General features: G+C 50.1%; 10 protein-coding genes across 10 annotated transcripts; 3 read left to right on the forward strand and 7 right to left on the reverse strand.

Moving 5' to 3' along the window:
- Nucleotides 1-65: 65 nt before the first annotated feature.
- On the reverse strand, nt 66-1,956 carry F5J12DRAFT_904130 (Nuf2 family-domain-containing protein; the record flags this gene model as incomplete). The annotated part of the gene is made up of 9 exons (XM_051748489.1): nt 66-121; nt 175-253; nt 307-501; nt 557-700; nt 753-1,113; nt 1,166-1,399; nt 1,451-1,497; nt 1,550-1,708; nt 1,894-1,956. The coding sequence occupies 9 exons, from the start codon at nt 1,954-1,956 to the stop codon at nt 66-68; spliced, it is 1,338 nt and encodes a 445-aa protein (XP_051602546.1).
- Nucleotides 1,957-3,473: 1,517 nt separating this feature from the next.
- On the forward strand, nt 3,474-5,445 carry F5J12DRAFT_716686 (P-loop containing nucleoside triphosphate hydrolase protein; the record flags this gene model as incomplete). Its single annotated transcript, XM_051741024.1, has 6 exons — nt 3,474-4,097; nt 4,152-4,565; nt 4,617-4,650; nt 4,701-4,743; nt 4,789-4,847; nt 4,901-5,445. The coding sequence occupies 6 exons, from the start codon at nt 3,474-3,476 to the stop codon at nt 5,443-5,445; spliced, it is 1,719 nt and encodes a 572-aa protein (XP_051602547.1).
- A 758-nt stretch (nt 5,446-6,203) lies between these two features.
- On the reverse strand, nt 6,204-8,146 carry F5J12DRAFT_812689 (branched-chain alpha-ketoacid dehydrogenase kinase). Its single transcript, XM_051744902.1, has 4 exons — nt 7,545-8,146; nt 7,183-7,476; nt 6,638-7,128; nt 6,204-6,585 (listed from the first exon to the last, which is right to left on the reverse strand). Exons 1-4 carry the CDS (start codon nt 8,009-8,011, stop codon nt 6,527-6,529), a joined length of 1,311 nt encoding a protein of 436 aa, XP_051602548.1. The 5' UTR covers nt 8,012-8,146; the 3' UTR covers nt 6,204-6,526.
- A 2-nt stretch (nt 8,147-8,148) lies between these two features.
- On the reverse strand, nt 8,149-11,750 carry F5J12DRAFT_812694 (uncharacterized protein). The gene is made up of 14 exons (XM_051744903.1): nt 11,253-11,750; nt 10,761-11,100; nt 10,543-10,704; nt 10,371-10,488; nt 10,259-10,319; nt 9,902-10,211; nt 9,606-9,835; nt 9,423-9,546; nt 9,161-9,370; nt 8,927-9,109; nt 8,842-8,869; nt 8,563-8,774; nt 8,354-8,510; nt 8,149-8,296 (listed from the first exon to the last, which is right to left on the reverse strand). The coding sequence occupies exons 1-14, from the start codon at nt 11,543-11,545 to the stop codon at nt 8,229-8,231; spliced, it is 2,496 nt and encodes an 831-aa protein (XP_051602549.1). The 5' UTR covers nt 11,546-11,750; the 3' UTR covers nt 8,149-8,228.
- Nucleotides 11,751-12,184: 434 nt separating this feature from the next.
- Nucleotides 12,185-13,957, reverse strand: F5J12DRAFT_890020 (IPP transferase-domain-containing protein; the record flags this gene model as incomplete). Its single annotated transcript, XM_051747375.1, has 8 exons — nt 12,185-12,353; nt 12,402-12,459; nt 12,510-12,827; nt 12,881-13,013; nt 13,063-13,147; nt 13,203-13,416; nt 13,487-13,616; nt 13,670-13,957. The coding sequence occupies 8 exons, from the start codon at nt 13,955-13,957 to the stop codon at nt 12,185-12,187; spliced, it is 1,395 nt and encodes a 464-aa protein (XP_051602550.1).
- Nucleotides 13,958-15,098: 1,141 nt separating this feature from the next.
- Nucleotides 15,099-16,966, reverse strand: F5J12DRAFT_716881 (tRNA isopentenyltransferase; the record flags this gene model as incomplete). The annotated part of the gene is made up of 7 exons (XM_051741035.1): nt 15,099-15,318; nt 15,367-15,454; nt 15,501-15,821; nt 15,875-16,010; nt 16,067-16,151; nt 16,210-16,625; nt 16,679-16,966. 7 exons carry the CDS (start codon nt 16,964-16,966, stop codon nt 15,099-15,101), a joined length of 1,554 nt encoding a protein of 517 aa, XP_051602551.1.
- A 100-nt stretch (nt 16,967-17,066) lies between these two features.
- F5J12DRAFT_484957 (ribosomal protein L15) lies at nt 17,067-18,055 on the forward strand. The gene is made up of 5 exons (XM_051739651.1): nt 17,067-17,157; nt 17,207-17,370; nt 17,430-17,589; nt 17,636-17,822; nt 17,878-18,055. Exons 1-5 carry the CDS (start codon nt 17,080-17,082, stop codon nt 18,036-18,038), a joined length of 750 nt encoding a protein of 249 aa, XP_051602552.1. The 5' UTR covers nt 17,067-17,079; the 3' UTR covers nt 18,039-18,055.
- Nucleotides 18,012-19,161, reverse strand: F5J12DRAFT_484949 (PRP38 family-domain-containing protein). Its single transcript, XM_051739650.1, has 5 exons — nt 19,038-19,161; nt 18,915-18,990; nt 18,709-18,865; nt 18,541-18,656; nt 18,012-18,485 (listed from the first exon to the last, which is right to left on the reverse strand). The coding sequence occupies exons 1-5, from the start codon at nt 19,089-19,091 to the stop codon at nt 18,073-18,075; spliced, it is 816 nt and encodes a 271-aa protein (XP_051602553.1). The 5' UTR covers nt 19,092-19,161; the 3' UTR covers nt 18,012-18,072.
- A 258-nt stretch (nt 19,162-19,419) lies between these two features.
- Nucleotides 19,420-19,578, reverse strand: F5J12DRAFT_700338 (uncharacterized protein; the record flags this gene model as incomplete). The annotated part of the gene is made up of 1 exon (XM_051740495.1): nt 19,420-19,578. A coding segment is annotated over one exon (159 nt), but the record flags the coding sequence as incomplete, so codon positions are not given.
- An 860-nt stretch (nt 19,579-20,438) lies between these two features.
- On the forward strand, nt 20,439-23,701 carry F5J12DRAFT_780826 (fungal-specific transcription factor domain-containing protein; the record flags this gene model as incomplete). Its single annotated transcript, XM_051742511.1, has 15 exons — nt 20,439-20,560; nt 20,683-20,703; nt 20,777-20,807; nt 20,869-20,912; nt 20,956-21,247; nt 21,302-21,313; nt 21,364-21,960; nt 22,006-22,028; nt 22,106-22,181; nt 22,237-22,351; nt 22,410-22,652; nt 22,816-22,925; nt 22,988-23,119; nt 23,170-23,375; nt 23,431-23,701. 15 exons carry the CDS (start codon nt 20,439-20,441, stop codon nt 23,699-23,701), a joined length of 2,295 nt encoding a protein of 764 aa, XP_051602555.1.
- Between the last annotated feature and the right edge of the window lie 680 nt (nt 23,702-24,381).

The raw sequence follows: 24,381 nt of genomic DNA on the forward strand, positions 1-24,381 counted from the left end.
CATTTACAACACGCGTCATGTTTAAGCATTGAACACCAATTCGCAGCATTATTACGTTCACGTCGTCAGTCCGAGGTCACGTTCATGTTGAGTTTGTTTGCAAGTGTCTCCATGTACACCTCTATAGAATATAGGTGAATGCTCGCGGAAAGTAAAACGCCTGATATGTCATACCAGTTTCATGTCGAAGTTTCCAGTATTCTGCTAGGAGTTCGTTGAGCTCGGCTTCACTCTTCTTCAGGTGCTCTACCATCTGCGAACGATGATGTCATGAATCATAGCTTGCATACAACCTGGCAAGCAAACCTTGGTTTCGATCTCATCAGCTTCCTTGCGAAGTTCCTCGACCTGCTTATCATTTTCTCGTCTTTCAACATCCATTTGTTCGTACTCGCGCTGCAGTCGTTCAATGGTCTGTTGACTGGCATGTCTCTTTTCTTCTGCGTGTCTTTGGGCGCGCTCCAATTTTTCCTGGGCGTTTGCCAGTTGCCTGTGTACTCTCTGAAGCAGTGATGACCACTTGATCTTTATGACGAACCAACGATAATTCACGTACTTCCTTTTTCATCTGCAACTCGCTACGCTCGACCTTCTTGTAGTCCATACTGTCTTTGACATCTGCCAGTTCCTTTTGGGAAGCCTCAAGGAGTTGCACCTCCTTTTCTGTGGTTTGGAGTTGTTCAACACAAGCCCTCAAATCCTGCAGGCAGTGCTATGAGTGGCAGATGGAGAACAAGTTGCAAGTGACAAACTATTTCAAGGTTCGACAGTGCAGATATCTTTGTTTGGAGGGCCCTTGCTTTGGCTTCATTTTGAGAAATTACCTTCTTGTCTTCGATTGTGACAGCACCCATGGTAGTGATATTGCGCTTAATCCGTTCAGGGGACTGTACGATGCGAGACCGTGTTCGTGAGATCCTGTCAAGAAGTAGGGTCGTTTCGTTGTTGACATTATCCTTCTTCGACAGAACGGAGGCCTTCTCTACTTTGAGAGCCTCGATTTCCTTGACCACTTTTTGGGTCGTCTCCTTGGTGACCATGAGATGTGCAGTTATTGCAGCGTTCTCCATTCGCAACTCTTCGCACTTAGGCTCATCTTTAGCTCTCTGGGCTCTCGGGTAGCATCAGCAGGGACTGTGTACGGCAACGTTGTGAGCGCGCTCACTTAAGGGCGCTGAGTTTGTGTTGGACGGCTGCCAATTCCTGTGCAACTTGTTCCCTTTCCTCCATAACCGTAATAGATTTTTCACGGAGGCCGCTTGTAAACGGTGTACATTGCTCTGCAAACTTGACAAAATTGATGAAGGCAGAGAGTATAAATCGGGTTCGTTCCGGTTCAGGATTATAGAGGTCCTTTGAACTGAAGTCCATGATACGTGCGGCGTTGGCGAAGCGAGTTCTATTGGTAAATAAGTAGGAAGAACATGATGGAATTGATAGATCGACCCACAGATGGTATAACATGAAATTGTGCGCCACACTCGCAGAATATAGGTCCTGGAAGAGGATTAGCATTAGCATCGATCCTGCGGTGCACAATTACACCGACTGTATTAGAGTCTTCCATGGATGCAAGCGCACTTTGGATGGACTCCTGGAGAGCGTCCGATGATAGTCCCGTTACTTGTTCGAGACATGCGCTGTATACGCCCATGACGAAATCCGAAGATGGCCTGACCAGCTGTTCGGTGCTGACGGACAGACCCCACTCGGAGAGGGCAGGTCATAATCTCTGGGATGGGCATGTTGGGAAACCAATACTGCCCGGACATCGCGACAGTAAGTCAATCCCTGGGTTGGGCTGTGACGCGCGCGCGTACTAATGAAATGTACTGGTTGGAACGATCACGTGATCTGACGCGACTCGGCTCTGGATCTGATCGACTCGACAACCTGGCTCAAATGCCGCGTGGAGAGTAATTGGGTCCGTGCGTGGACTTGAAAGAAAACAAGCATCCTCGAGTTGTCCTTGCAACTTGCTGTGCGGCTGCCCCCGTGCTTCTTGGAAACAACGTTGATCGGTCACTGTCCACTCACGTTTGCCTTCGACTTTCTGCGACTCTACGCCCGCGCGATGACACAGCTCCAGATGCAAATGCAATCAGGAGTACATCCGCCGCCTCTGGCAGGTCAGAATCCCATTGCGTCCAATCACTCCCCTGGTACCGCCGGCTTCAAAAAGGTCAGTCAGTTCGGCTCTTCATCCATGTACGATTAGCTTCCTTACCCAGCTCCCATCTGAAGGCAAACTCCAAGTTTAAACCTGCAATCAGCCACTCGGGTCCGTCCCCAGACCCGAATGCAACTGGTTGTAAGTCACCACCTTCAGCGAGTGTTGCATCAACCCATTCACATATACAAGGTTCTGCGGTTCGTAACAATGCGACTTCGGCATCTGGAGTGACGACATCCTCGTTTCAGCCTTTTGCGAAGGCAGCTTCTCCAGCCAGTGCAAGCGCGAACTCTGTTCCTATGCCTCGCCGTCGTGACATTATCGATCTCTCTTCGGAGCCTTCTCTTTTGGACCTCACGGAACAGATCCCAAGAAAACGCGTCTCCAACTCAACAGAGTTCGTGCAGGGGAGCTCAAGCAAGCGTCTCAAATCTGTCAGATCTGTCGAGCAGGACGATGCCTTTCATTCGTTCGATGGGATGACATATCCTGTGCACGTGTCTCCTCCACAAACCAGGTTGCTCGGTAGTAAGCCACAGAACTCGAGGCCTAGTGAGATCACCCGTGTACCTCCAAAAGTTTCTTCTGTAGTCGGAACCTCGTCCGTTTCTCCACCAGCTGCCCTGCGTACAACTCCGCCAATGCAGAAACTTGCGAAAACTACTGTACAACAGTCCCCTCAGCGACAGTCCTATCCAGATCTTCAGCTTGTAAGTGTACTTCGATGTTGCTTTTAACTACAGTTTACCGTATTCTAGAAATCGTCACAATCGCTGCAATCGATGCTCGCTAGAGTCACCCAATACAGACAACTAATCGTCGAGCTCATGCACAAACATATCGAAGGCTTCGAAGAAGGCCATGACATCGTATTACTTTCTTTGCTACTGTGGGTTTTGGCGATTTGTTCTTGTTCCTCCTGCACCTTATCTCAATGTCCAGGGATCAAGTTGATGATCGTATGCGCCGCATTAGGGAGCAGGTTGTTGCTTCAGAACTAGATGAACGAAAACAGTCTCCCCAGCTGTCACCCTTCCACTTGGATCGTTCATCTTCAGCACTAGAGCTGGTGAAGACAAAACCTAGGAATCCCCCATTACCACCTCTATCGTCTATGGAAAATCCAGTCACTCCGGATACACCTATCACCCCTTCTGATTGCAGCATCGTTCCGGGTACTACGACCACCATGACAAGTGCTTCAGTTCATTCCTCTGAAGCACCTTGCACTACACAGGATGACTTCCCAGCTACTAATGCGTCAGCGGATGACTTTATGGCACCTGATAGTGACGATGCAATGTGGGATGCTTTAGATGCGGACACTCCGATTATTTCTTCAGAGTCCCTGCGCGGGAATGCCCGTGATGGCAACCAGGCAGGAGCCTATGTATCTTCAACGTCGAGTGGTGCACGAGTGGATCATACTGCTTCTCCTTACTATGCCGAGGCTATATCGCTTCTGAAAGGCACCTTCAAGCTCTCTTACTTCCGGAAGAATCAACTCGAGTGTATCACTGCAACCCTAGATGGAAAGGACGTGTTTTACCTCGCACCGACAGGGGGTGGAAAGAGTTTATGTTACCAATTACCCGCTCTGTGCAAGTCCGGAAAGACCCAAGGAACAACATTCGTGATATCCCCCCTTCTATCACTGATTGAGGACCAAGTCTTAGCTCTGCGCGGAAAAGGCATCAATGCTTTCCGTCTCATTAACACTGCTGACGCAGACGCAGCCCACGATGCCTTGCCTAGACTGCGGAAGGGTGATAATGTTCCTCTGGTGTATACGACACCGGAGAAACTTTTAAACAGCAACAACGTGCAAGACATCGTAGTTGATCTCTACGAGGGCAAACAGTTGGCACGCTTTGTCGTTGACGAAGCTCATGTCATCGGGGGATGGCGATCGTGGCGGGAATCAGTAGGTTCATGCTTCTACTACTAAACCTCCGTCCACTGAGCCCACGTCCAAAAGTATGCTTTTCTAGGGATCCTTCGTAAGCGATGGCCGGACATTCCGATTATGGCTCTCACTGGAAGTGCCAACGAGTTGGCCATTGAGGACATCAAGAAATCTCTGGCGCTTCGGGACCCTGTGTGTCTCAAACAGTCCTTCAACAGAGCGAATTTGTATTACGAAGTTCGGATGAAGCCCGCCCAGAAAAAGGTCCTTCTGCAAGAAATTGCAGGGTTTATTCAGTCACGTCACAAGGGTGATACAGGCATCATCTATTGTCAGTCTAGGGACGAGTGTGAAGACGTGGCAAGGAGACTTCGAGAAGAATTTAATCTGTCTGCTAGACATTTCCACGCAGGAATGGATCGCGATGAAAAGAGAGTCAACCAGCTTGATTGGTCAATGGGAATATGCAAAATCATAGTGGCAACAGTAAGTTTTACGGACCTACGGTGCTGCCCCCGCTATCTCACGCCTGTTTAGATCGCGTTTGGCATGGGGATTGACAAACCCGATGGTTCGGATTTATTCATTTCCGAGGTTCATAATATTTACCCGGCAGCTTAGTCCGATTCGTCATTCATGTGACGATGTCCAAAGACATGGATGGGTATGTGACTGGACCACTTTGTTGGGACCTTGTTAATGGCAGCAGATATTACCAGGAAACTGGGCGTGCAGGGAGGGATGGAGGGCCGTCAGATTGCATTCTCTGTGAGATCTATTTTGCGATACCTACAATGACTATTATTCTAACGCTCGCCTAGTCTACGCATATCGGGACGTGGCAAAGTTACAGAGCATGTTAACCAACCCCCACGATGGAAACAGGCCCCCACCAGACGAGGTTGAGCGACAGTTAGAAAGGCTATCCGCCGTTGTAGCCTATTGCTCTAACGAAAGCGACTGCCGACGCGTTCTCCTTCTTAGACATTTCGACGAAGAATTCGATGAAGGGGAATGTCACAAGAGCTGCGACAACTGTTGTAAGCCTGGAAAATCCGTTAAAGAGAATTGCACGGCAATGGCACAGCAAGCCGTGCAACTTTTGAGCGATATGATTGATTCTGGGCGCGATCGTGGGATAACGCTTAACATGTTCAAAGATGTCTGGCGAGGACGGAAGAGTAAAAATATTGCTCCTTATTCGGGATTATCAGGCTATGGCGCAGCTGCGAACATAGACCAGAGTATGACAGAACGCATTGTCACACAGCTTTTGTGCCGTCAAGTATTCTCGACCCGTAGGACGACCTCTGGAAGTGGTTTCGGAGTTAATTATCTCGAGGTTCGCCTTTGCCAGTGGTTATAGCGGTTGTTCTCAGTTATTTTGCGCAGCTGGGCAGTAACGCTCAAGACTGCTTACATGCGAAAATGAACATCATTGTCAGCTTCAAAGCGACGGACCTGATACCGAAGTCATCCAGGTTGTCCACGAAGAACGCGCCCCAAAAGCAACAGGCACGAAACATCGGGTACGCGGTCGCTCGGGTACCCCCACCCCCACCCAGAAACCAAAAGGATGTACACCAGGATGCTTTTGACGATATTAACGATTTCTGGGATAACGTCTCCGTCAGGGAATCGGAAGTTGGTGGGACTAGTGAGGCATCGAGTTCCCGAGTAGCAACTTGTTCGCAGTCAACTGCGAATAAGGCCGAAGGATCGAGCACGCACGAAACTTCTGACCCTCAGTGTCTCCTTCAACTATTGAAGGATCTGAGGCATGATGTGAGTAGTCATGTTTTCCCTACTGGCTTGTAACCAACTCATGGAAACCAAGCTCGCAGATGCATCAGCGGTGGATGAACAGTGCATACTCTTGGATGAAACTCTCGAGCTTATCGCTTGCGTGTGCCCGACAGGTGAAGTGGCCGAAAAAATTGTGCTCTGCCTGTGTTGATCGTATTACATAGATAACGATCTATTGTTGGAAGTTGTCAGGGATTCAGAAGATCCAGCGGAAGTAGAGGGCAAATTTGTTCTGTGGAGCGAACACTTTTTGCGTGTCTGCCAGAACGCTCAAAGAGCAGCCAACGCCTCTGCAACGTGAGTGTTGTCGCGAATACCTCACCTGCAACCTTTTTGCGTACCCATGTTAGCAATCACTCGAGAAGGTTCGACGCCGTCAAGTTGCATCACGACTTCGCTTTTAACGGCTAGTTAGTTTAGTATACTTCATCGATTCACGAGACTTGCACAATTTGTAAGTCGATTCTGTCCATGAGCCTTGCATGGGGTAGCTTTTGTATTGGCGCATCGAAGCATATCCGCCTTACATCACCAATTATTATATACTACTAATGGAAATACAGGAATATAGTCCGGACGCGACCGATGCCAGCACTGGTAAAGAACTGATAGTCGATGCAACGACAAGTACTTAGAATCGATTAGATCTCAGCGTTCCCAGCCTGATCTACGCTTCGCAATTTGACGAAAACGTCACTCCCTGCAGGCCCCCTGAGTAAGAGAGAGAGCAATTGACAATGATAGAGGCTTACCCCACCCATCGAGGGAGAACAAATCCAAGGAACCCCCGAAATAGCGCGCATACAACCTACTCATCGGCAGCCCGTAGCCCAGCCCTGCTATCGTCCCTAAACCGACTTGTAAACCTTTGCTGGTTATCTCCCCGAATAAATTTCCCTCCCCTCTGCTCGTACCTTCGCCAACGGCAGCGCTTCCCCCGATATGCTGTGCAGCATAAGGACCACCACCGACATCGTCATCAGGACTAGAATGTCCTGCAGTGGTGAACGCGTACGAAAAGATGCGTGCCATATTGGACGGCGATACTCCCCCTCCCTGGTCACGAACGCGGAACGACAGGAAAGGAGAGTAAGGAGAAGGTGGGGGAGATATCGTCACGGTTACCGGGGGAATAGGCTTTGTAGAAGTGCTACCGAATTGCTTGTAGTGATGCTCAACCGTTGCCCGAAATGCGTTCTTGAGTACTTCGGTGAGGATATACTCCAGATGAACGGGCACGTAGCTTGGAGAATGGGTTACGATACGTGATCAAGCGATTAATGATAGCGACACTCACGCGAAAGTGGTGTCCGGATGTCCATCGATGACAATAGTGGGAGCCGCACCGAGAGTGGCCTCGCATAACTCGCTAACAAATTCACCACACATCTTAATCACGGCAGCTGGAGAGCAAGCCACGTCTACGATACCGTAGTGAGAAGTAGGACCAAGTTCCGACTGCGCTTCCAGGACTCGCGACAGAGCGATGTGTTGCTCAGCAATCAGACGAACAGATATTCTGTTGCGGATTGCACCGTCAAGGAAGTTGCTGATTTGTGCGGGGGACATGTACTTGGCACATTCTTGGAAGCTGTAATCTCATCCTAGCGTCAGTATCTAGCACGTGTGAGGTCTTCCAAGCAGATAATAATTACCGACCCCTTCGCCATAGTGGGAATGTCATTGCGATGACTTTCTACCAACTGGCTAAGTTCGGCCGTAAATCTGGCGTTCTCTTCGAGGGTGGTGACTGGCGGATACGTTGCCAGGAACTGAAAGCTATCTTGGTATGCCTTGAGTGTCTTCGCCATGTAAGGGTTTGTGCCGACAATGAAGGGCAGCGTTTGGAGTGCACGCGCCCGCCTGGCAAGACGTCGAGGAATCTCTGACAAGACATAAGAGACGCTTTGCAATAAGGATTTTGGCGTGAGTGGTTGGCCGAATGCAACGAGTGAACTGAGCGTTATTGGGTGTGGGGGGTGGGCAGCGTAGGTAGTGAGTAGCCGCGAAATTTCCACGTCCTGGGGTTCGAGGGCATAACGAACATGATATCCACGACAGCGACGTCGATGGAACGACACCGTAGAACGGATGTGAGACAGGAAGAAACTCCTCTTAAGCGTCATTGCAGAGGGGGGAGTCGAAGTGCGGTACAGCGTCCTGGTGTAATCCAGGAAGTTCCGGGCGTCTCGACTCTCGGAACAGCTCCCATGAGACGCTCGTGTGTACCGAGTTCACACCGGTTACAAAACAAGGAAAAAGATGTTAATGCAGTATGATAGGTGTCTCAGATCAAATTACACTCGGTGGGACCTCATTAGCAGTAACCACCATGCTACGTAGTTATCGGTACCGCCCCCTTCCACGCCTTCCCGCGCCGCCCCGTGCCAGTGCCATCAGCTGCCGACGTCCTGGGTGAGAGCTCATCAACCCACTGCGCCGCGTGCATGTCATAATTATCCACTTACTTGGTTTTGGTTTCGCCAAATCCGGCTCATCGAGATCGTCTGGCGCGGACGACGAAGCACCGCTTACAGATACGGACGCGGAATCTTGTCTGCGCAACGATCGTCGTCGCAGCCGCGCGTCTGCTTCTGGCGCAGGAGATATACTGGACGACGGTGACTGGGATGCAGGGGCAGTCAGATTGGCATGAGCCGCAGCACTAACGGCCGACAGCCGAGGTAAGTCGGATTTTGAGGGTGGGTGTGGAAGAGGTGCTGGATTGAGTTATCATCATGGATGCTTTGGACGTTGGAGGGGGTTTCGACGCCAGGCCCTCGGTAGAGGTAGATGCCACTGGAGGAACGTGATTTACCTCGGGCGCAACAGGTATCGGTGTAGTGGGGCAGTTTGTTGAAAGGGATTCAGTTGCAATAGGAATGGAACCTAGACGTCGCAACGGGAACAAGATTATTATTCATCTCAGACTGCCTCAGCTTGCGGCGTCCCCTACCCTGCCTCCCAGGCCGCGCAGGGACAGCCTATAGAATAAGAAATGAGAAACGGGTCAACCTGCATTTTACATATTCTTGACTCACACTTTCCAGGCAATCGACGGTCAAATCATCAGCCAATCTTAGTTCCTCGTCCTGTTCTTGCTTTGGTGCCACTCTCGCTCTCTTTGGCTTTGCAGGAGACAGAAGTTCATTTGGTGCTTGCGCTTGTAAAGGCACTTCAGTTTCAGTGGCACCCCTGCCTGTGGCCCTGGAAGAAGCCTTGCGCTACCGGCAGGTAAGACTACTAACCGATTGAAGGAATGGGCTAACACGTGCCTTGTGAGTGGTCGGCTTTGCCACATCGCTTTGTTCTACTGTCCTCGGGAATGATGGAACTGCACATGGCTCCAGGTCAGGAACCGTCTGCGTGGTCGAGTCAACAAGGGTTCTTTCTTGAACTCTGCCTAATGCAGGCTGTATATTCGTCGGTTTTTCCGTAGGGATCGCGGTTCTCCGCAAGAGAGAATGATGGAGGTCAAATAGCAACTGGTAAACGAGTCAACTACTGAAATTGCTCCATTGAAGAAAGAGAGCACACTTGTGCAGCGTGAAGTTCATCTCTTGAGATGAGATCTTCAGAGGTAGGCTCATTATCTGTGCCCACTTCATCCAAAGAACTTAACGACGTCAGCGGCGACGACACCCTCGATGGTGGGTCTTCACTATCATTTTCACACTGCGCATCGGTTGCTAGCCCAAGTTGGAAAATATGACTACGTACCCTCGGTTCTGGTGTGGATCTCTGCTGATTTTGCTCCAGAAGTCGAGCATAATAATCCGTTCGGGTACTCTATACCGCCTGCCATTGATGAGTACTTCATCCAAGACCAGTTTTTCAGTCATCGCGGCCGGTTGCGGGTGAATGACCTCTATGTTGCCACTGTTCCACTGGTTCGGTTTGGTGATGTCGATAGGAGTGGCGTTCTGCTTTGGGATGCGGCGCTTAGGTTGCTATATGGGGGAGTCGATGTATTATCTCAAAAAAAATACAGAGGTAAAAGAGGAGGTAGTACTCACAAGAACTTGTTCGGCGTGATTTGGACACATCCATTTCTTTCCATATGAAGGCATGGACGTGAGGGGTGGGTCGAGACAATCAAGATGCCAGTGGAGATTGCAGTAGTCGCAAGACAACATGCTCCTCCAGGTTTCCGGTGTTGCACTATGCAAAGTCGACGTTGAACGGCGGGAGCATTTCATTGATGAGGTAGATGCGACGACGCCGCCCCTAGGCAACGAAGATTGACCGCAACGGAAACATATGATTGGGATGCCGTTGCGATCCTTCAATCGATAAGGGTCACGGACTTCCAACTGCCCGTGGCGGCTACGTAAAATGAGCAACGGGCCGACAAAAGAATGAGCAAGACATACTTCAACCGTAGCTGCTTGAGCTCTGAACTATCGACATAAGCTCCGTTAGTAGCTGTGGAAACTGAGAAAAAAAGGTCAGTAGGCAAGGTAGTGTTAGAACAAAGTAACGAACCATCCTTGAAGAAGTTCCTTATGTCATCAGGGAGCTGGAACTCCTTGGGGATGGTCACTTGGAGCTGATGGAGAAGTGGCGACATAAACGAAGAACGTGTGGGCTTGGAGGGTGGGTGCTGGCGACTTCCTGTCAGGGGTCTTACCAACATGATTTTCGTGGTGAGCCTCACCTTCCGAATGATGCAACTTGGACAAAACCACTTGTCCCCTTCTGGAAGATCAATGGCCTCCATGGGCGGATCTAAGCACCAAAGGTGGAACGCTCGAGGACAACTGTCGCAATACACCAGAGCGCCCAAAGACCGACATGATGAACAGTGATCGTCGTTGGGCTGAAGAGAAAATTAGACGTGCTACTGCGTAGGACCACAGCGACGTAGAAACGTACCAGAGCAAGGGAAGGTTCAGGAGACAGTGAGATTTGTACTGGTTCTTCCTTGATAAAACCTCTGTCGATCTCTTTTCCCTTCCCTTTGTCTTTTCTCGTGGTCCTCCCTCTACCGTTTGTTACAGACATAATACCCTCTTCACCACCAGGCTGCGAATTGGCTCTAGAAAGTGACAAAGAAGGGTCATCCGAATCGGGCTGTGCCGGGAACGAGTCGGAGTCTGGGAGTGGCACGCTAGGCTGGCGTGAGGGCACTTCTGGAACAACTGGATCTAGAGCGGGGAGAATGCTGTTGTTCAGGCTGCGAGCGTTGGCACGCTGAGCACGTCCGTTAGCCGTCCTGCAGGAGTACATGATGCACGCATAGGTACAGTCGAAAATTGTCGAAGTTTGGTTTAACGAACAGCATGTGAGTTTAAGGAGAACAGATGTGCGTCATGGAAGAGAGCGACATCAGCATAACAACGTTGAGGATGTAATGAAAGGGCGCACCCTTTGTCGACTCTGGCCCGCTTTCGACGGGAGCCGCCGATATCCACAGCTAGTGGACCAGCCATAAGACCCGAGTACGTGGAACCAGGATCTGATGGGGGCAGATAGGAAACAAACACAGATGAGTTCTTCGGGTCGCGCTTCTGTACGGTACGCCGAATAGACACCAGAGATGGCGGCCCCGGCAAAACTTCAGTGGAGAGGGTCGGATCTGAAAGGCCCTCCAGGTGCGGCGGTTGAAGCACAGGTGCTCCTGGTAACATGTACGCCGGAACATCCGCCATGGATGTCATGGTTGAAAAGCGAGAAAACAGCCGAAGTGCTGGCAGTGGGCGATGGCCACCGCAGAACGAGTCGGAAAATCTGGCAGGCAAAAAAAAAGAGAACAAGAGAATGAGCACAATCAGTGTCACGACCGGTGCTCACGACTGCCACTCAATGCGCGTTTGAGATTCAAGCGATACTGTCGCAGCCCCGACGAGGACAGCTCACACCCCAACCCAACCCTTTTTTTTTTCACAAACCTATAACATAAAGCTGTCGTATGATATTTTTCTGCCTACGTCTCAATCGATATTTATTACACTCGTCGTGGCTTTAACCACCATAATGTCCAACAGCAACCAACAGCATAGGTGAATATGGTCTCGCGTAGTAGTGTCATCCACCGGTAGTGATGAAGAAAGGCGTATTCTGTTGGCAGAAAACGACTCGGCGCCGCTCAGTGCTCACGACGAAAGGTTTGCCCAGTGAATAGCCATCGTTGTCGAAGATGTATTTTCATTTGCCTGAACCTAATAAATCACGAATGCGGGGCCCTTGAAATGGGCATCTGCACAGGCGCATTGTATTCACCCCCGCGAACCGATAAAAGTCAGTTACTGCGTCAGATGTGCGTAGCGAAGGTATTCGCACCTTGCACTTACGAAGGCTCAGCCACCACTGGGGCTACCCCCGCCCCACTCCCAGATGCTAGATGTCGGTGCAGTCCAGTCCTCTGGTGAGCCCCCCACAGGGCTCCCGCGGATGATCTTTGTGAGCATCAAGGCGTAAGACATTTCGCCTAGCTTCAAAAACTGCCGAGGGACTGTGAAACCAAATCTAGGTTAGTGAACTACAGCGACAGGGGAAGGGGAGGGGCTAACAGACCTCGATCCTTTGTTCACATTGACTAACAAAGCCTGTGTTTCTCCTGGTTTTAAGAACTCTGGAATTTGTCTTCAGAGGAGATTGCACATTATCTCGCGGAACACGAACCATTCATGATCATTTGGGCGGGCTGAAATACATTAGAAGCCCACGGTCCAGGTGCTAAGGGCCAGACGTTAAAAGTGTGCTCCTTGACAGCAGTCGCCAACCTGCCTGTTGTATCAAGGGAATGCAACGCTGCCATCGATGGCCTGCCTCTGGATTCTTCTGCCAAGGTATGTATGGGAGATAAAACTCTGTCCCGAGACAAAACGACTTGGTTCCTAGCATATTGGCGTGTAGACTGTTTCATTTGTTCTACAGCGCGGGCGAATTTCCTTTGCGAAGGGTTTGGGTCTACAATGTAGTCGTAGAACTCTCTGTACCCTATGGCAACCCGAGTTGTAGCCCAAGCAACACCTATAATAAAGGTAACGCACCAATGCATTGGAAAAGACCAACTGTGAAGTCAGCGGCAATTTCGCTTCTGCCGTGTTCGTTGCGGCTAGAGTCACGGTCGGTGAACGAGCGAGAATATTCATACAATTCTCGGATTTCTTGTACGAGGCCATTCTGTAGGATTTTATTAGACGATGTGTTGCTTCATTCGGTAAAAACAAACCTTTATCATGTCATCAACGCGCTCGTCCAGCCGCCGGTCCAGCACTGATTGCTCCGCATGCAACCAAAAGCAAAGTGTGGGGTACCTGTGGTTTGCGCCTTTGCTAAGCAACTCTCGTCCAAACAAAAAGCATCACTCACCGAAGAATGGGAGGGGTAGGGGCGTGTTCATTGATAAATTCACTCAGAATTCGTCGCTGCTCCTTGATAATCTGTAGAGATCTGAGGACTCTTGGAGTATCTCTCCAGTGCCATCTAGCAGCTAGTAACTCATCAAGCAGCTGGAGAAACTTGTAGAGTAACAAAGCCGCGCCGGGCTGGCCGGCTACCGATGCCACGTGTTCAGGGAACGTCGCTAAGAAGGTCAAGTAGACCGGACGAAAGCTGTGAATTAAGACGCTCCAGTGAAGGCGACCAAAACCGACCAGGATGTTGTGCCTTGAATAGATTAGGTGGGCGATCTCCAGCAAGTCGGTTTTGGAATAGTAAATATTGGATCCAGGATGACCCACCAACGACGATGGGTATCTCGTTGCGGTTGTGGGTCTCTTTGATCTGTCAAGCATGGAATTATTCACTTCTTGAGCGCGGTAATGTCGAAAACTTACCGCTTGCATGGCGTCATGCACCCACTGCCCGACGAGGTATTGTTCCTCAGGTCGTTTAAAGTCCATGAGTAAATGGTCGATGCCCATCTGTTCCGCTGGGGAAATCTTGTTGGTGACCACATTCATACCCTTGTATACTTGCATGGAGTCCGCACTGATGATCCTTGCACCCCGCCATCTATTGTGGCCTTGGTTGGTCAATCCAAGGGCAAGTTGAACCCCTAGCTTCGATTTTCCGACACCGGTTGCGCCGCATATCACTACCAAGGGGTGAAGTGATGTAGCCATAAACCAACGCGCACGATTGCTCGTAGTGTTAGAACTAGAGGCTCCAGCACCCTTGGAACGGCTCGAGCGACAGGATTCGGCGAACAGTAGGGTGTTCTTTTATACCATCAAGCACTGCTTGACCACACGGATACATACCAGGAATCTCACGACGACATCCCTCAGTGGCTCATTGCCCATCAACGCACGAAGCGACCACACACGGCAGTACAATAACATATGTACCGGGATGATCGATGATCCCCGATAGTCCTCCAACTCGCTGGTGGAGAACATAACTCAGTCTGACAGTTGCAACGTGGCACACGAAATGTTACAAACCCGGGTTGTAACGCTGTAAGGGGCCCCAATATATGCGGATCACCTGGAACAATTATGATAAACCTGCCGACAGCTGGAACCAGGCTCGGAGCCAACGTACTAACCAGCAACATTGCAGTTCAGAGTGTCTGTATTCACGGGCTCCCTATTGTACAAACCAACATAATTAATCACGATGCTGGGTCGTGGTGGTGGCAATCCAAATACACACCTGCAGCCATCGTGTCCATTCCCATTTCCTCCACGTCAATGGGTCATCGATAGCACACCCTGGGTTCAAGCGCCAACTAAGGCTTCTGGCAACGCGATCCCGCGCAGCCAGCGCATCCCAAAATTGGGAACCCCAGTGTCAGCGCAATCATGTGGCTTGTGTGCTGGCCCTTATCTTCTGTGGCAAATACGGGGTCTGATCAGCGGGATATTCCAATGTCTGATGGTTGCCGCTCCATGACATTAAACATCACTGAGTATTTTCGTATTTCAAAACCCCCGTGAGAGAATATTTTGAGGCAAATAGCTCCAGGCACCACCATATCATACTTGTTGTCTTTAGCGATAAAGAGTTAGTGCGCACAGCGAACGGGCACCCCAGGGACGTGAACAGTGTTATCATAAGGTGCGCTTTCAAGCTAAGGCAAAGACTCAGGACCGCCATCTACGACTTGCCTTCAGCACTAACCAAGAGGACCAAATCATGAATGCCATTGTCGCCGAGGCCTTGGAATGACCATCTACACAGGCACAATATGATTATCCCTACAATCCAATAAAAGTCAGCGACAGCATCGGAGATGCGCACCGAAGTCATTCACAATGTCACTCACGAAGGAAGAGGTCCACCGGGGGGTTGACATTCCGGTGCTCCATTTCCCCGTGGAGTACCAAAAACCCGCTCTTTCGTCTTCGCCGCTAGTCGTCGGTGTAGCCTAGTCCTCCGATGAGCCTCCCACTCAGCTGCTTCGACCATAACAGGCTGTGAAGGATTCTTTGTGCAGACCGGGCACATAACCAGTCGCCTAGCTTCAAGAACTGCTGAGGGACTTGAAACAAAGTCTAAATCAGCCGGCCACGAGCAGGGATTAACAAACCTCAGTGCTTCGTTCACATTAGATAACATAACTCGTGCCAAGGGCGATAACATCATAGGATCTGGAAGTTCCTCCTCGTTTAAGAACGCTAGAATTATGTTCAGAGGGAATCACGTTATTCGCGAAACACGGACCACTCATGATCATTTGAGCGGGCTGACACACGTTCGAAACCCATGATTCTCCAAGGACTAATGACAAGACGTTGGAAACGTGCTCTTTGTGCGTAATTGCCCACTTGCCTGATGTGTCGAGTAAGTATAACGTCGCCATCGATGACTTGCTTCTGCATTCTGCTGCCACGCTGTGTAATGCAGGTAAAAGCTTGTTCCGAAGCCATGATATTTGACGCTTAGCATATTTTCGAGTAGCATGTTTTGTTTTCTCCACGGCATCGGTGAGATCCTCCCGCGAAGCGTTTGGGTCTGAAATGTAATCGTAGAATTCTTTGTAACCTATGGCAATCCGGGTTGCAGCCTGAACAGGAGATATAATTTGAGTAACACACCAATGGACTGGAAAATACCAAGTGTGAAGTCGGCTGTAGTTTTGTTTCCGTCGTGTTCGTTACTACGACCACCGTCAATACCAGCCGAAAAGCTGGCATTTTCGTAAATTCTTCGGATTTCCTGTAGTAGGCCGTTCTTTAAATTGTTGAATGACGTGTCACTTGCGCTCAGTAATAATGATAATAATAGACCTTCATCATGCCATCAACACGCTCGTCCAAGCGCCGATCTAGCACGGATTGCTCGGCATGCAACCAAAAGCAAAGTGTCCGGTATCTATGGTTTATGCCTTTGCCAATAAGCAACTATCATCTAAATAAAGATCGTCACTCACCGAGGAAAGAGAGGAGTGCTGGCTTGCTCGTTGATAATTTCACTCGGCATTCGTCCCTGATCTTTGATAATCCGTAAGGCTCTGAGAACTTTCCGAGTATCTCTCCAGTGCCATCTGGCAGCCACCGGCTCATCAAGTGCCTGGAGAAGCTTGTAGAGTAACAAGGCGTCATCGGGATGGCTGACCGCGGGTGGTGCGTGCTCAGGCAAGTGATCGAAAAGGCCAAGAAGATCAGGAGGGAGTTGCGAAATGGATCTTTCTAGTTCAGGTGACCGAAACAGCCCAGAATGTTGATCTCTGGCTGGGTTAGGCGGGCCATCACTAACGAGTCGATTTGGGAATAGTAAATGCTGTATCCAGTAAGACGTCCCTCCAACAACGATGGGTATCTCGTCGCGATTGTGGGTCTCTTTGATCTGTCAAGCGTGGAATTATTGATTTGTTGAGCACGGTGATGTCGGAAACTTACCGCTTGCATGGCGTCGTGCACCCAATGTCCAACGAGGTATTGTTCCCCAGGTTGTTTAAAGTCCATGAGTAAATGGTCGATGCCCATCTGTTCTGCCGGGGAAATCTTGTTGGTAGCCACATCCAAGCCCGCATATACTTGCATGGAGTCCGCATTGATGATCCTCGCACCCCGCCATCTGCTGTGGCCCTGGTTCGCCAACCCTAAGGCAAGTTCAACTCCTAATTTTGATTTTCCGACACCGGTTGCCCCACATATCACTATCAAGGGCTGCAGTGATGTAGCCATCCGAATCATGAGCGCAAGGACGACGAGCGCAGTTTATGTAAGGATCAGCAAGATCACGTGAGTCAGCCTACCGCTTTTGCGCGGTTTCAATCCCGCCTTGAGCAACAAACACGATGTCAGCCGTGGTCCGTGCAGGGGCAAGCCGGGTCTCTCTATCCAATCTTCGCCCTGCACTTGGCTCGCTCCATGATGTACGTTTCAACAAGCTCTGTCACTGTACCACTTCACATCAATACGTAGAAAAAACGAGTTGGTCGGGGCCAGGGCTCAGGCTACGGTGGTACGTCGGGACGCGGTCACAAGGGTGCCAAAGCTCGTTCAGGGAACGGAAAACCAAAGGCGGGCTTTGAGGGTGGCCAGACACCCATAACCAAGCGCTTTCCCAAGAAAGGCTTCGTAAACCCGTAAGTATGGTGTATTCGCCCGGTGCTGAGACGAAAACACTTTGGGTATTTTTTGCTAGGAACCGCAAAGTTTATGCAGCCGTCAACTTGGATCGCATACAGCATTGGATCGACCAAGGTCGTTTGACCTGTTCCCCAGACCAACCCATCACCGCCAAGGACCTGCTTTTGAGTGGTTGCGTACACGACGTTCATGACGGTGTCAAGTTATTGGGCGATGTGAGTATGCGACTTTGGGGGTGACCGTTACTCAAATCTATTGTAGGGTGCACAATTTTTGAAGTCCCCCGTCCACATCGTGTCGTCTAGGGCGTCGAAGAGTGCTATCAAGGCAGTCGAGGCAAATAGTGGAAGTGTCTTTTGCCAGTATTATAATCCACTTGCACTCCGCGACTGCGTCAAGGGCCGTACCGACCGCGTAGCGGCTGCCCCGACACGTCGCAATGACATTCGTACGTTGCTCGATTGCATTTCGTATCACTATTATCTTAGAGCAATGGCCAATAGTATGGTACACGGATTGGAAGAACCGTGGATACTTGTCACCGGAAGCGGCAGAGAAGATGCCACTTGTCTCTGAACGGTGGAAACAACTCTCAAGACAGCTCCTTTCTTTCAAGACCCAAAGCTTCAATAAGAAGCCAGCCGAGAATACTGCATCTGCATAGAGAATTACGACACAGATAATATATAGGTGATACATTATAATTCCATTCCGTCAGGTGACATATTACGAGGTGAGGGCGACCGAGATGGGCTGCGTGAAACAAACCTGTTGGCAGACGGCGAACCACTTCTCGAACCTGCCTCGCTTGGACTCCTGGAATGATATACACTTGAACTTTGAGACCGATCGCTAGTCCTGCTCCTGCTCCTGCTCCTGCTCCTGCTCCTGTCCGTGGTGCGACTACGACTGGAGCTTCGACTGCGGTCACTGCCCCCATGATCACTCTTGCCCTCCATGGCCTCTAACAGCCGACTTTTGCGTGGCCCAAGTTCTCCACTTTCTTCCAATATTTGCCGCTTCGGCAAGCGAGGTAAGATGATATCACATACACGCTCTTCGCTGAGCAGCTGGTAAATAAACTCGTCGAAAAAGATTAGTGAGTATCCCGCTGCAGCGAGTTGTCAGTTATTGAAAAGACCAAAAGTCATCCGGAAACGACTGGCCCATATCGCGATAGCGCAGTTTCCGATAGTCTTTCATCAGCGGTTCGAGAGTCTCGTATACCTCGACTGCGCGAAACGTCATTCGGATGTACATTGCAGCTAGCGCTCTCATATACCTAACGCGCGTCAGCATGACAGTAAATGCGACCAGGAGCTCGATGGGCTCACTTGAACTCATCTGCCTGTAAATACTCGATCAGGATCTCTTTTTCGGGTTGGATCTGAAGAAGTTTAAGGAGCAGAGACAGAAATTCAGTGGGATGTTGGTTGCCATAGACACCCCCGATGTAACGCAGTTCTATCGCCTTGTCGATGAGGGACTCCGCTATGTTAAGTTGTCAGCACGGACCTCCCATAGTGTACTGCTAACAAACCCGTCAATGCAAAGCAATGTTCCTTCCAGTAGACGGACTCCCAAATTCGATTGCGGATGACAGTTTCGACAAGGAACTGCATGGATTAGACCTGTGCTCCGACTCATCATTAACGGGACTTACTTGGGGATTTTGGCCATGGATCGCTAATGCGCCTTTCACCGTCGTGTTGGCCATGGCGTGAAGTCCGAGCTAATGTTTGTCCTTGTTAGGTGCCCGGGTCCTCCCATACTTTCTGTAATCACTAGTATTTGTGACATTTGAGTTATTTCCGACACAGCTGTTGGTCTTTCAGCGGCACGCTCCCAACAAGCCCAACGGTGAATATGCTCGGTTTTTCACTCTCGTTGTCTTCCGATACCCCTCATAACCTATTCGTCTTTCGGAATATTCTCCGGAATTCCCGTGATCACTGCTCTAAATATGGATGTCAAGGCCTGTTCGGTGCCGATGGACACCAAGTTCTTGTCAAAGGATTGGAGGTCTATCATGTCGATCAGTGTACTCTGGCCAGTCCTCGGACTTCTCGAACTTGTTTAGTAGGAAAGGCTGACTCGTGGACTTGGTTGAGGTGTACGTAGCACGTCTGCGAGCTGCGGTACCAGCGGTGCATTGAGTTGGTTGCCTCCGAGACTTCCGCGCTGCTACGCTTGTCAATGCAACACATGACCACCCTTCTAAGATGGCTTGTTTGCAACTCTGGATGATGTTCCGGTACCCATTACCCTGCGTCACTCCGTCCCTCTTTCGTGCCCTTATTACGGTAAGCTCAGACATCCCATTGTAAGTGACCTCAATTCCCCAGTGATGTGTAAAATAGTAGGGCGTAACTTGTTAAGACCTTGACTTCGAGGGCTCACTCTTTGGGTATCCTTTTCCCGGTCAAGAGGGCTATTACATTCAGCGGACGCGTCTTCTCAAAAGGTGAACAAAAGGCTTAAGCAGTTAATACTAGATCAGCGATTATAGGTCATCACACGTACTGCCTAGGTGTCCTGTGTCCGTGATCACGGGGTGATTCTTCAGATTCTGTGAGTTTCATCGATTTGGCGGAGAATGGTTTGATACAACGTGGTATCGTTATAGGTCACAGAAAGGCACACGTGTCGAACGTGATGTTCAGCTCCAACAGTATTATTCGGCATCCGCAGCGAAGGCACATCAAATCAGTAGTGCCAAGCTGTGTTCTGGATGTAAGTACTAGATTTTTTCCGAATCTCCCTTTTTGACGGGTGCGCTGATCCTCCGCGACTACCGGGGCTTTGGTGCGGTGTATGTAGCTCAGTGATCCGCTCTAGTGCCCACGCGTGCAAGGCAACCGATGGACGGAATATGAACGATTTTTGATTACCCGACACACGGAAATGAGGCCCGAAGTACGGAAGATGGACGAATACCTGACGCAATCCCGATGCTCGGAAGATGAACAAACGCCCGAGAGAGAACAGATACATAAAGACACCAAACTCAACCTGGGAGACATCCGAGCCTAGCAACCTGTTCCCCGTTCCACCAACTTCATAGATGCCGCCTGAACGCAAACCGAGTCGCAGAGTTCCCAAGGAATCTGGATGCGACGATAATCATGCACGGGAGACCGAACATAAGAGGAACAATGGACAGTTGTCATGTGCTGAATGCAATAGGTACGTGCGCGGTCATCACGCGTCATCCGAATACGTCTGTGTAACGCTTGTTGGCTGACTTCCACACCTCCCCTTGGTCCTTGATCTGTATCTAAAGACTGAAGATTAAGTGTGACAAGCAGATTCCTTGCCAGTCCTGTCGGGTGAGCATACCCTCTTCTCCTCTTGGCGCTCTTGCATCACCACCATAACTCACACTTTTGCATACTTCTATAGCGAAGGCGTTGCGCTGCATTATGTCCCAATGGTACGTGCTTTTGAATGATTATCCTTCCATTCCCATGGCTTCGACCACCCGCTGTCTGCAGGAAGCCTCACAACAGGCCAAGGAACTCGGTATGATCTATCTATGGTAGTTTTCTGCCAGACTATCGTCTAAGCGCTCCGTAATCCAGGTTCGTCCTTGCGGCGACAGAACACTTACACCGTCGGATATCCAAAATGAGCGAACGAATTCGGCAACTGGAGGACTCACTAGAGGAGCTTCAAGCCCAGCATTCCACGGAACCACACCCGCTTCTTCGGCCTGATTCATCGGGGGCATCTCAGCGTGATGATGACGTTGGTCCTCTCTCTGCTGACGACTCCTCAGTCGCAGACGCTCCTGAGTTGGTGGAAGCCTTGGGTACATTGTCTATTTCGGATAATGGCGCATCTCGCTTCTTTGGAGCGACAGGAGGCTCACATGTAAGTATTGCCACAAATATCATGTATGCTTCTCCTCAAAGCTGACTTTTATAGTGTCTTTTGATGGTGAGCTAGAGCCAGTCTTACTCGGTCGCACCTATAATGATGCGCTCCAGAGCGATAGTCCGCCCTCACAAGACTTTGCCGACGGTTCGTCTGGCTCGGCGAGGGACTCGAAAAGTCCAGAGTTGCCTCATGAAATTGAAATGTTTACCCCGGCTTTTCCATTTAAACCCGATGATTCGACTCTGAACGTAGAAACGCTAGCCAACGACTGCCTCCCTACCTGGGAACGAGCGTGTTATTTGACAGAAACTTACCTCGAACAAACAAGCTGGCTAGTTCAGAATGTGTCTAAGGATCAGATCTTGCTCAAGTTGCTGCCCTCGTACTATGTGAATGGCGTACCTCATGTTGCGCTAGCGGGCAATTACCCCCACCCACTCGGCCTCCTTTTCCTCGTTTTCGCGATTGGTGCTTTGGTTGATCCTAACCAGGAACCTGGGAATGCGGAGGCAAGACTTTACCACCAGGTCGCGCATGCTGCAATCTGCCTTCAGTCTGTGATGGAGAGACCATCTTTGGAGACGATCCAAGCACTGCACCTTCTCGGTATATACAATACTATGAGCGGAAATGAGTTGGCTGGCATGGGAACCAGTATAGAGACGTCGTGGTCGTTAGCGGCCCTGGCTGCTCATCTAGCTCATACGGTGCGTCTGCTAGCGTTCAGATTGGCTCGCGTACGACGCTCACAGACTATTCTGTCAGCTTGGACTTCGTAAGTATTGACGCAGATGGGAAACAGACAAACAAGCTGACCAAGGTTCTGTTGTTTTAAGACCGAGATGGTCTCAGATGGGGGCTATCACATGAAATCACTACAAGGCGACGGATCGTATTTTGGGATCTATTTGTGACAGATGTTTGGAACGTAAGTTGGGTCCATGTCCGCCTATGTGCTTGCTTATTGTGGTGGTGTATCGCAGTGTCTCGAAGCTGGGAGACCTCCAACTTTCTCTCTTCCATACATTGATTGCCAGTTCCCTAGAGGCGGGTCACCGCATGATAAGCTTCACATTGGCTCCGATAAGCAGGCTTTATGTTAGTTTCCCTCTTTATTTGCTGCTCCAGTACTCATACTGGTTCGGCACTCGTACAGTCGGATCTTGGACTTTGCGGTTCGCGTCAGATTGCGTTGCAGATGTCGCTGCACGAACACTGACATCCGAATCCCCGAGTTATTCCACTATCATCGAGCTCGACCATAAAGTGCGGAATTTCCCTGTCACTGAAGCTGTGGAAGAGTTTGCTTCTGGCGCTCTCCTAGCAAAACCATCAAATAAGGACATTAGTGCGATGGAATCTATGGGCCGTTTCCTCATGTCGAATTCACGGGAAGTCAGTGAGTTGCTTTCATTCTTTTTTTTGGGTGAGGTTCGTTCAGCTGACTGTGGGTCTGCCTGGTTAGTCTTGCTTTACATCCATCGCAGCTATTTTGCGCAAGCTATCATCGAGAATCCCACCAATCCCCTGAAGAGTTTATACACACCAATCTTTCCTCGCAGCGTATCGGGCATCCTTGACGATCTTACATACAGTCAAGGCGCAATATGACCTCCATCCGACACTCACTGTTAGGCTTTGGCCTATATGGACGCATGCTTTTTCGGCTTCTGTTAGTTCACTACGTTTTTGTTGTCTGACTGCCATTTCGACGTTTACATGATGGTTATGCAGATCGTGTTCGGCACGATCGTGACACGTGGGCCACGGTCACCTATGGCATCCGATGCAATGAAAGAGCTTCGTGATGCTTGTATTCTTTTCTCCAAAGCATCGTCACACAGTCGGAGAGCACAAAAAGCATTCGTTCGTCGTCGGTCTTGTTCCTTGAACACGGATACTCATTTGCGCGACAGCCTATCATCACCAAGTTGACGGAGAAGGCACATAATGCTCTCCTTCGTGCACAGAGTGATGTGCCGAATCAGTTGGGTCAGCAGTGGAGCGACGCGGAGAATGAGGGTGACGATGAGCTGGCTATTTTTGCAGGCCGGATGAAGTTCGTGTCTGTAAAAAACCAAACGGCAGATGGGACGTTGCAGCAGTCCCCGAATTCTGATGGGTCAGCTAGGCGGGCGAGTAGTCCAACACCTGAGTCACAGCAACAACAAAAACAGGATTGAACCTGCGGTGCTGCAGTCGTACAGCCTTGAAGAGTTGGGTTCCACATGGCTTCAGCAGCCCGATTCTGTAGCTGATCAAGAGCACACGCAAGAGATGCCAACTTGGGATCAGTCACTTTATCCAGGATGCTTCGTCCCAGCCTATTCTCATGCAGCTGCCACCAGCGTCACTTCAAATACCTTCTCATGTGCAGTACCAAGCGCCACTACATGGTGGGCCTGTCCTGGGATCATCTCCGCTTACATGCTTTTCCGAGTCGTCTGATCCGTACCCGATTTCTCAAGGGTGTCATCCGTACCACCACTTGTACGGGCCACAAGCAAATATTTCTCTGTCGACTTCCACATTGTCTACTGTATCGTATTACGACGACCCTCTCATTAGCGCCGGCGAGCTTCAATCTAATCCATCCACATATACACACCCGCACTATGCAACCACACCTACAGCAACCAATACAACCACTTCCCTACCAATATGAACCCCAGCCCCAATGGCCAAGTCAACCCACACACCCGCATCCACCCCAATCTCAACCTCTGTCACTTGCCCCACCCGAACTCGCCCAGCTCGGCCTTATTGCGCAAGAGTCAGGACTCGATCAGCGATGGACATCGTTCATGCGTGAATCCGGGTTTTTCGATGGGTACGGCTATCAAGGTTGAATATGACCAATGTCCGACGCACAAATGCAGAATCTCCATTGCAACGTCATATTAGCAGGGTGTAGGCTATCATTGGCGGAACTTTCTAGTCTGTTTCGTATGTTTGGCAGTTGCATAATCCTAGAGAGATACATACGTGTTTGTCTTGGGTTACTATAGAGCTACTGCACCCAGTGGGGTGATCCATTGTGTACCCAGGTACTGCAAATGTTGTTCGTTGATTGTCCTCCCAGCAGCGAAGTCTCTGGTCTCCGTCTGTCGTTTGATATGTGAGGGCTT

Source organism: Pisolithus orientalis (assembly GCF_024613125.1).
Source record: "Pisolithus orientalis strain OTSU chromosome Unknown F5J12scaffold_6, whole genome shotgun sequence".
Lineage (NCBI taxonomy): Eukaryota > Fungi > Basidiomycota > Agaricomycetes > Boletales > Pisolithaceae > Pisolithus > Pisolithus orientalis.

What these genes read in the sequence shown, in the direction of transcription:
- F5J12DRAFT_812694 (XM_051744903.1), bottom strand. Translation starts at nt 11,545, where the DNA reads ATGACATCCATGGCGGATGTTCCGGCGTACATGTTACCAGGAGCACCT. An exon ending in CAAGTTGCATCATTCGGAAG is followed by an intron (nt 10,489 to 10,542) that starts GTGAGGCTCACC and finishes GGAAGTCGCCAG; the next exon opens with CACCCACCCTCCAAGCCCAC. An exon ending in CAAAGCCGACCACTCACAAG is followed by an intron (nt 9,110 to 9,160) that starts GCACGTGTTAGC and finishes ACCTGCCGGTAG; the next exon opens with CGCAAGGCTTCTTCCAGGGC.
- F5J12DRAFT_484957 (XM_051739651.1), top strand. Translation starts at nt 17,080, where the DNA reads ATGTCAGCCGTGGTCCGTGCAGGGGCAAGCCGGGTCTCTCTATCCAAT. An exon ending in CACTTGGCTCGCTCCATGAT is followed by an intron (nt 17,158 to 17,206) that starts GTACGTTTCAAC and finishes ATCAATACGTAG; the next exon opens with AAAAAACGAGTTGGTCGGGG. An exon ending in GACACGTCGCAATGACATTC is followed by an intron (nt 17,823 to 17,877) that starts GTACGTTGCTCG and finishes AATGGCCAATAG; the next exon opens with TATGGTACACGGATTGGAAG.
- F5J12DRAFT_484949 (XM_051739650.1), bottom strand. Translation starts at nt 19,091, where the DNA reads ATGGCCAACACGACGGTGAAAGGCGCATTAGCGATCCATGGCCAAAAT. An exon ending in TTACAGGCAGATGAGTTCAA is followed by an intron (nt 18,657 to 18,708) that starts GTGAGCCCATCG and finishes GACGCGCGTTAG; the next exon opens with GTATATGAGAGCGCTAGCTG. An exon ending in ACTGCGCTATCGCGATATGG is followed by an intron (nt 18,486 to 18,540) that starts GCCAGTCGTTTC and finishes AACTCGCTGCAG; the next exon opens with CGGGATACTCACTAATCTTT.
- F5J12DRAFT_812689 (XM_051744902.1), bottom strand. Translation starts at nt 8,011, where the DNA reads ATGACGCTTAAGAGGAGTTTCTTCCTGTCTCACATCCGTTCTACGGTG. An exon ending in ATTCCCACTATGGCGAAGGG is followed by an intron (nt 7,477 to 7,544) that starts GTCGGTAATTAT and finishes ATGAGATTACAG; the next exon opens with CTTCCAAGAATGTGCCAAGT. An exon ending in GTTCTCCCTCGATGGGTGGG is followed by an intron (nt 6,586 to 6,637) that starts GTAAGCCTCTAT and finishes GGGGGCCTGCAG; the next exon opens with GGAGTGACGTTTTCGTCAAA.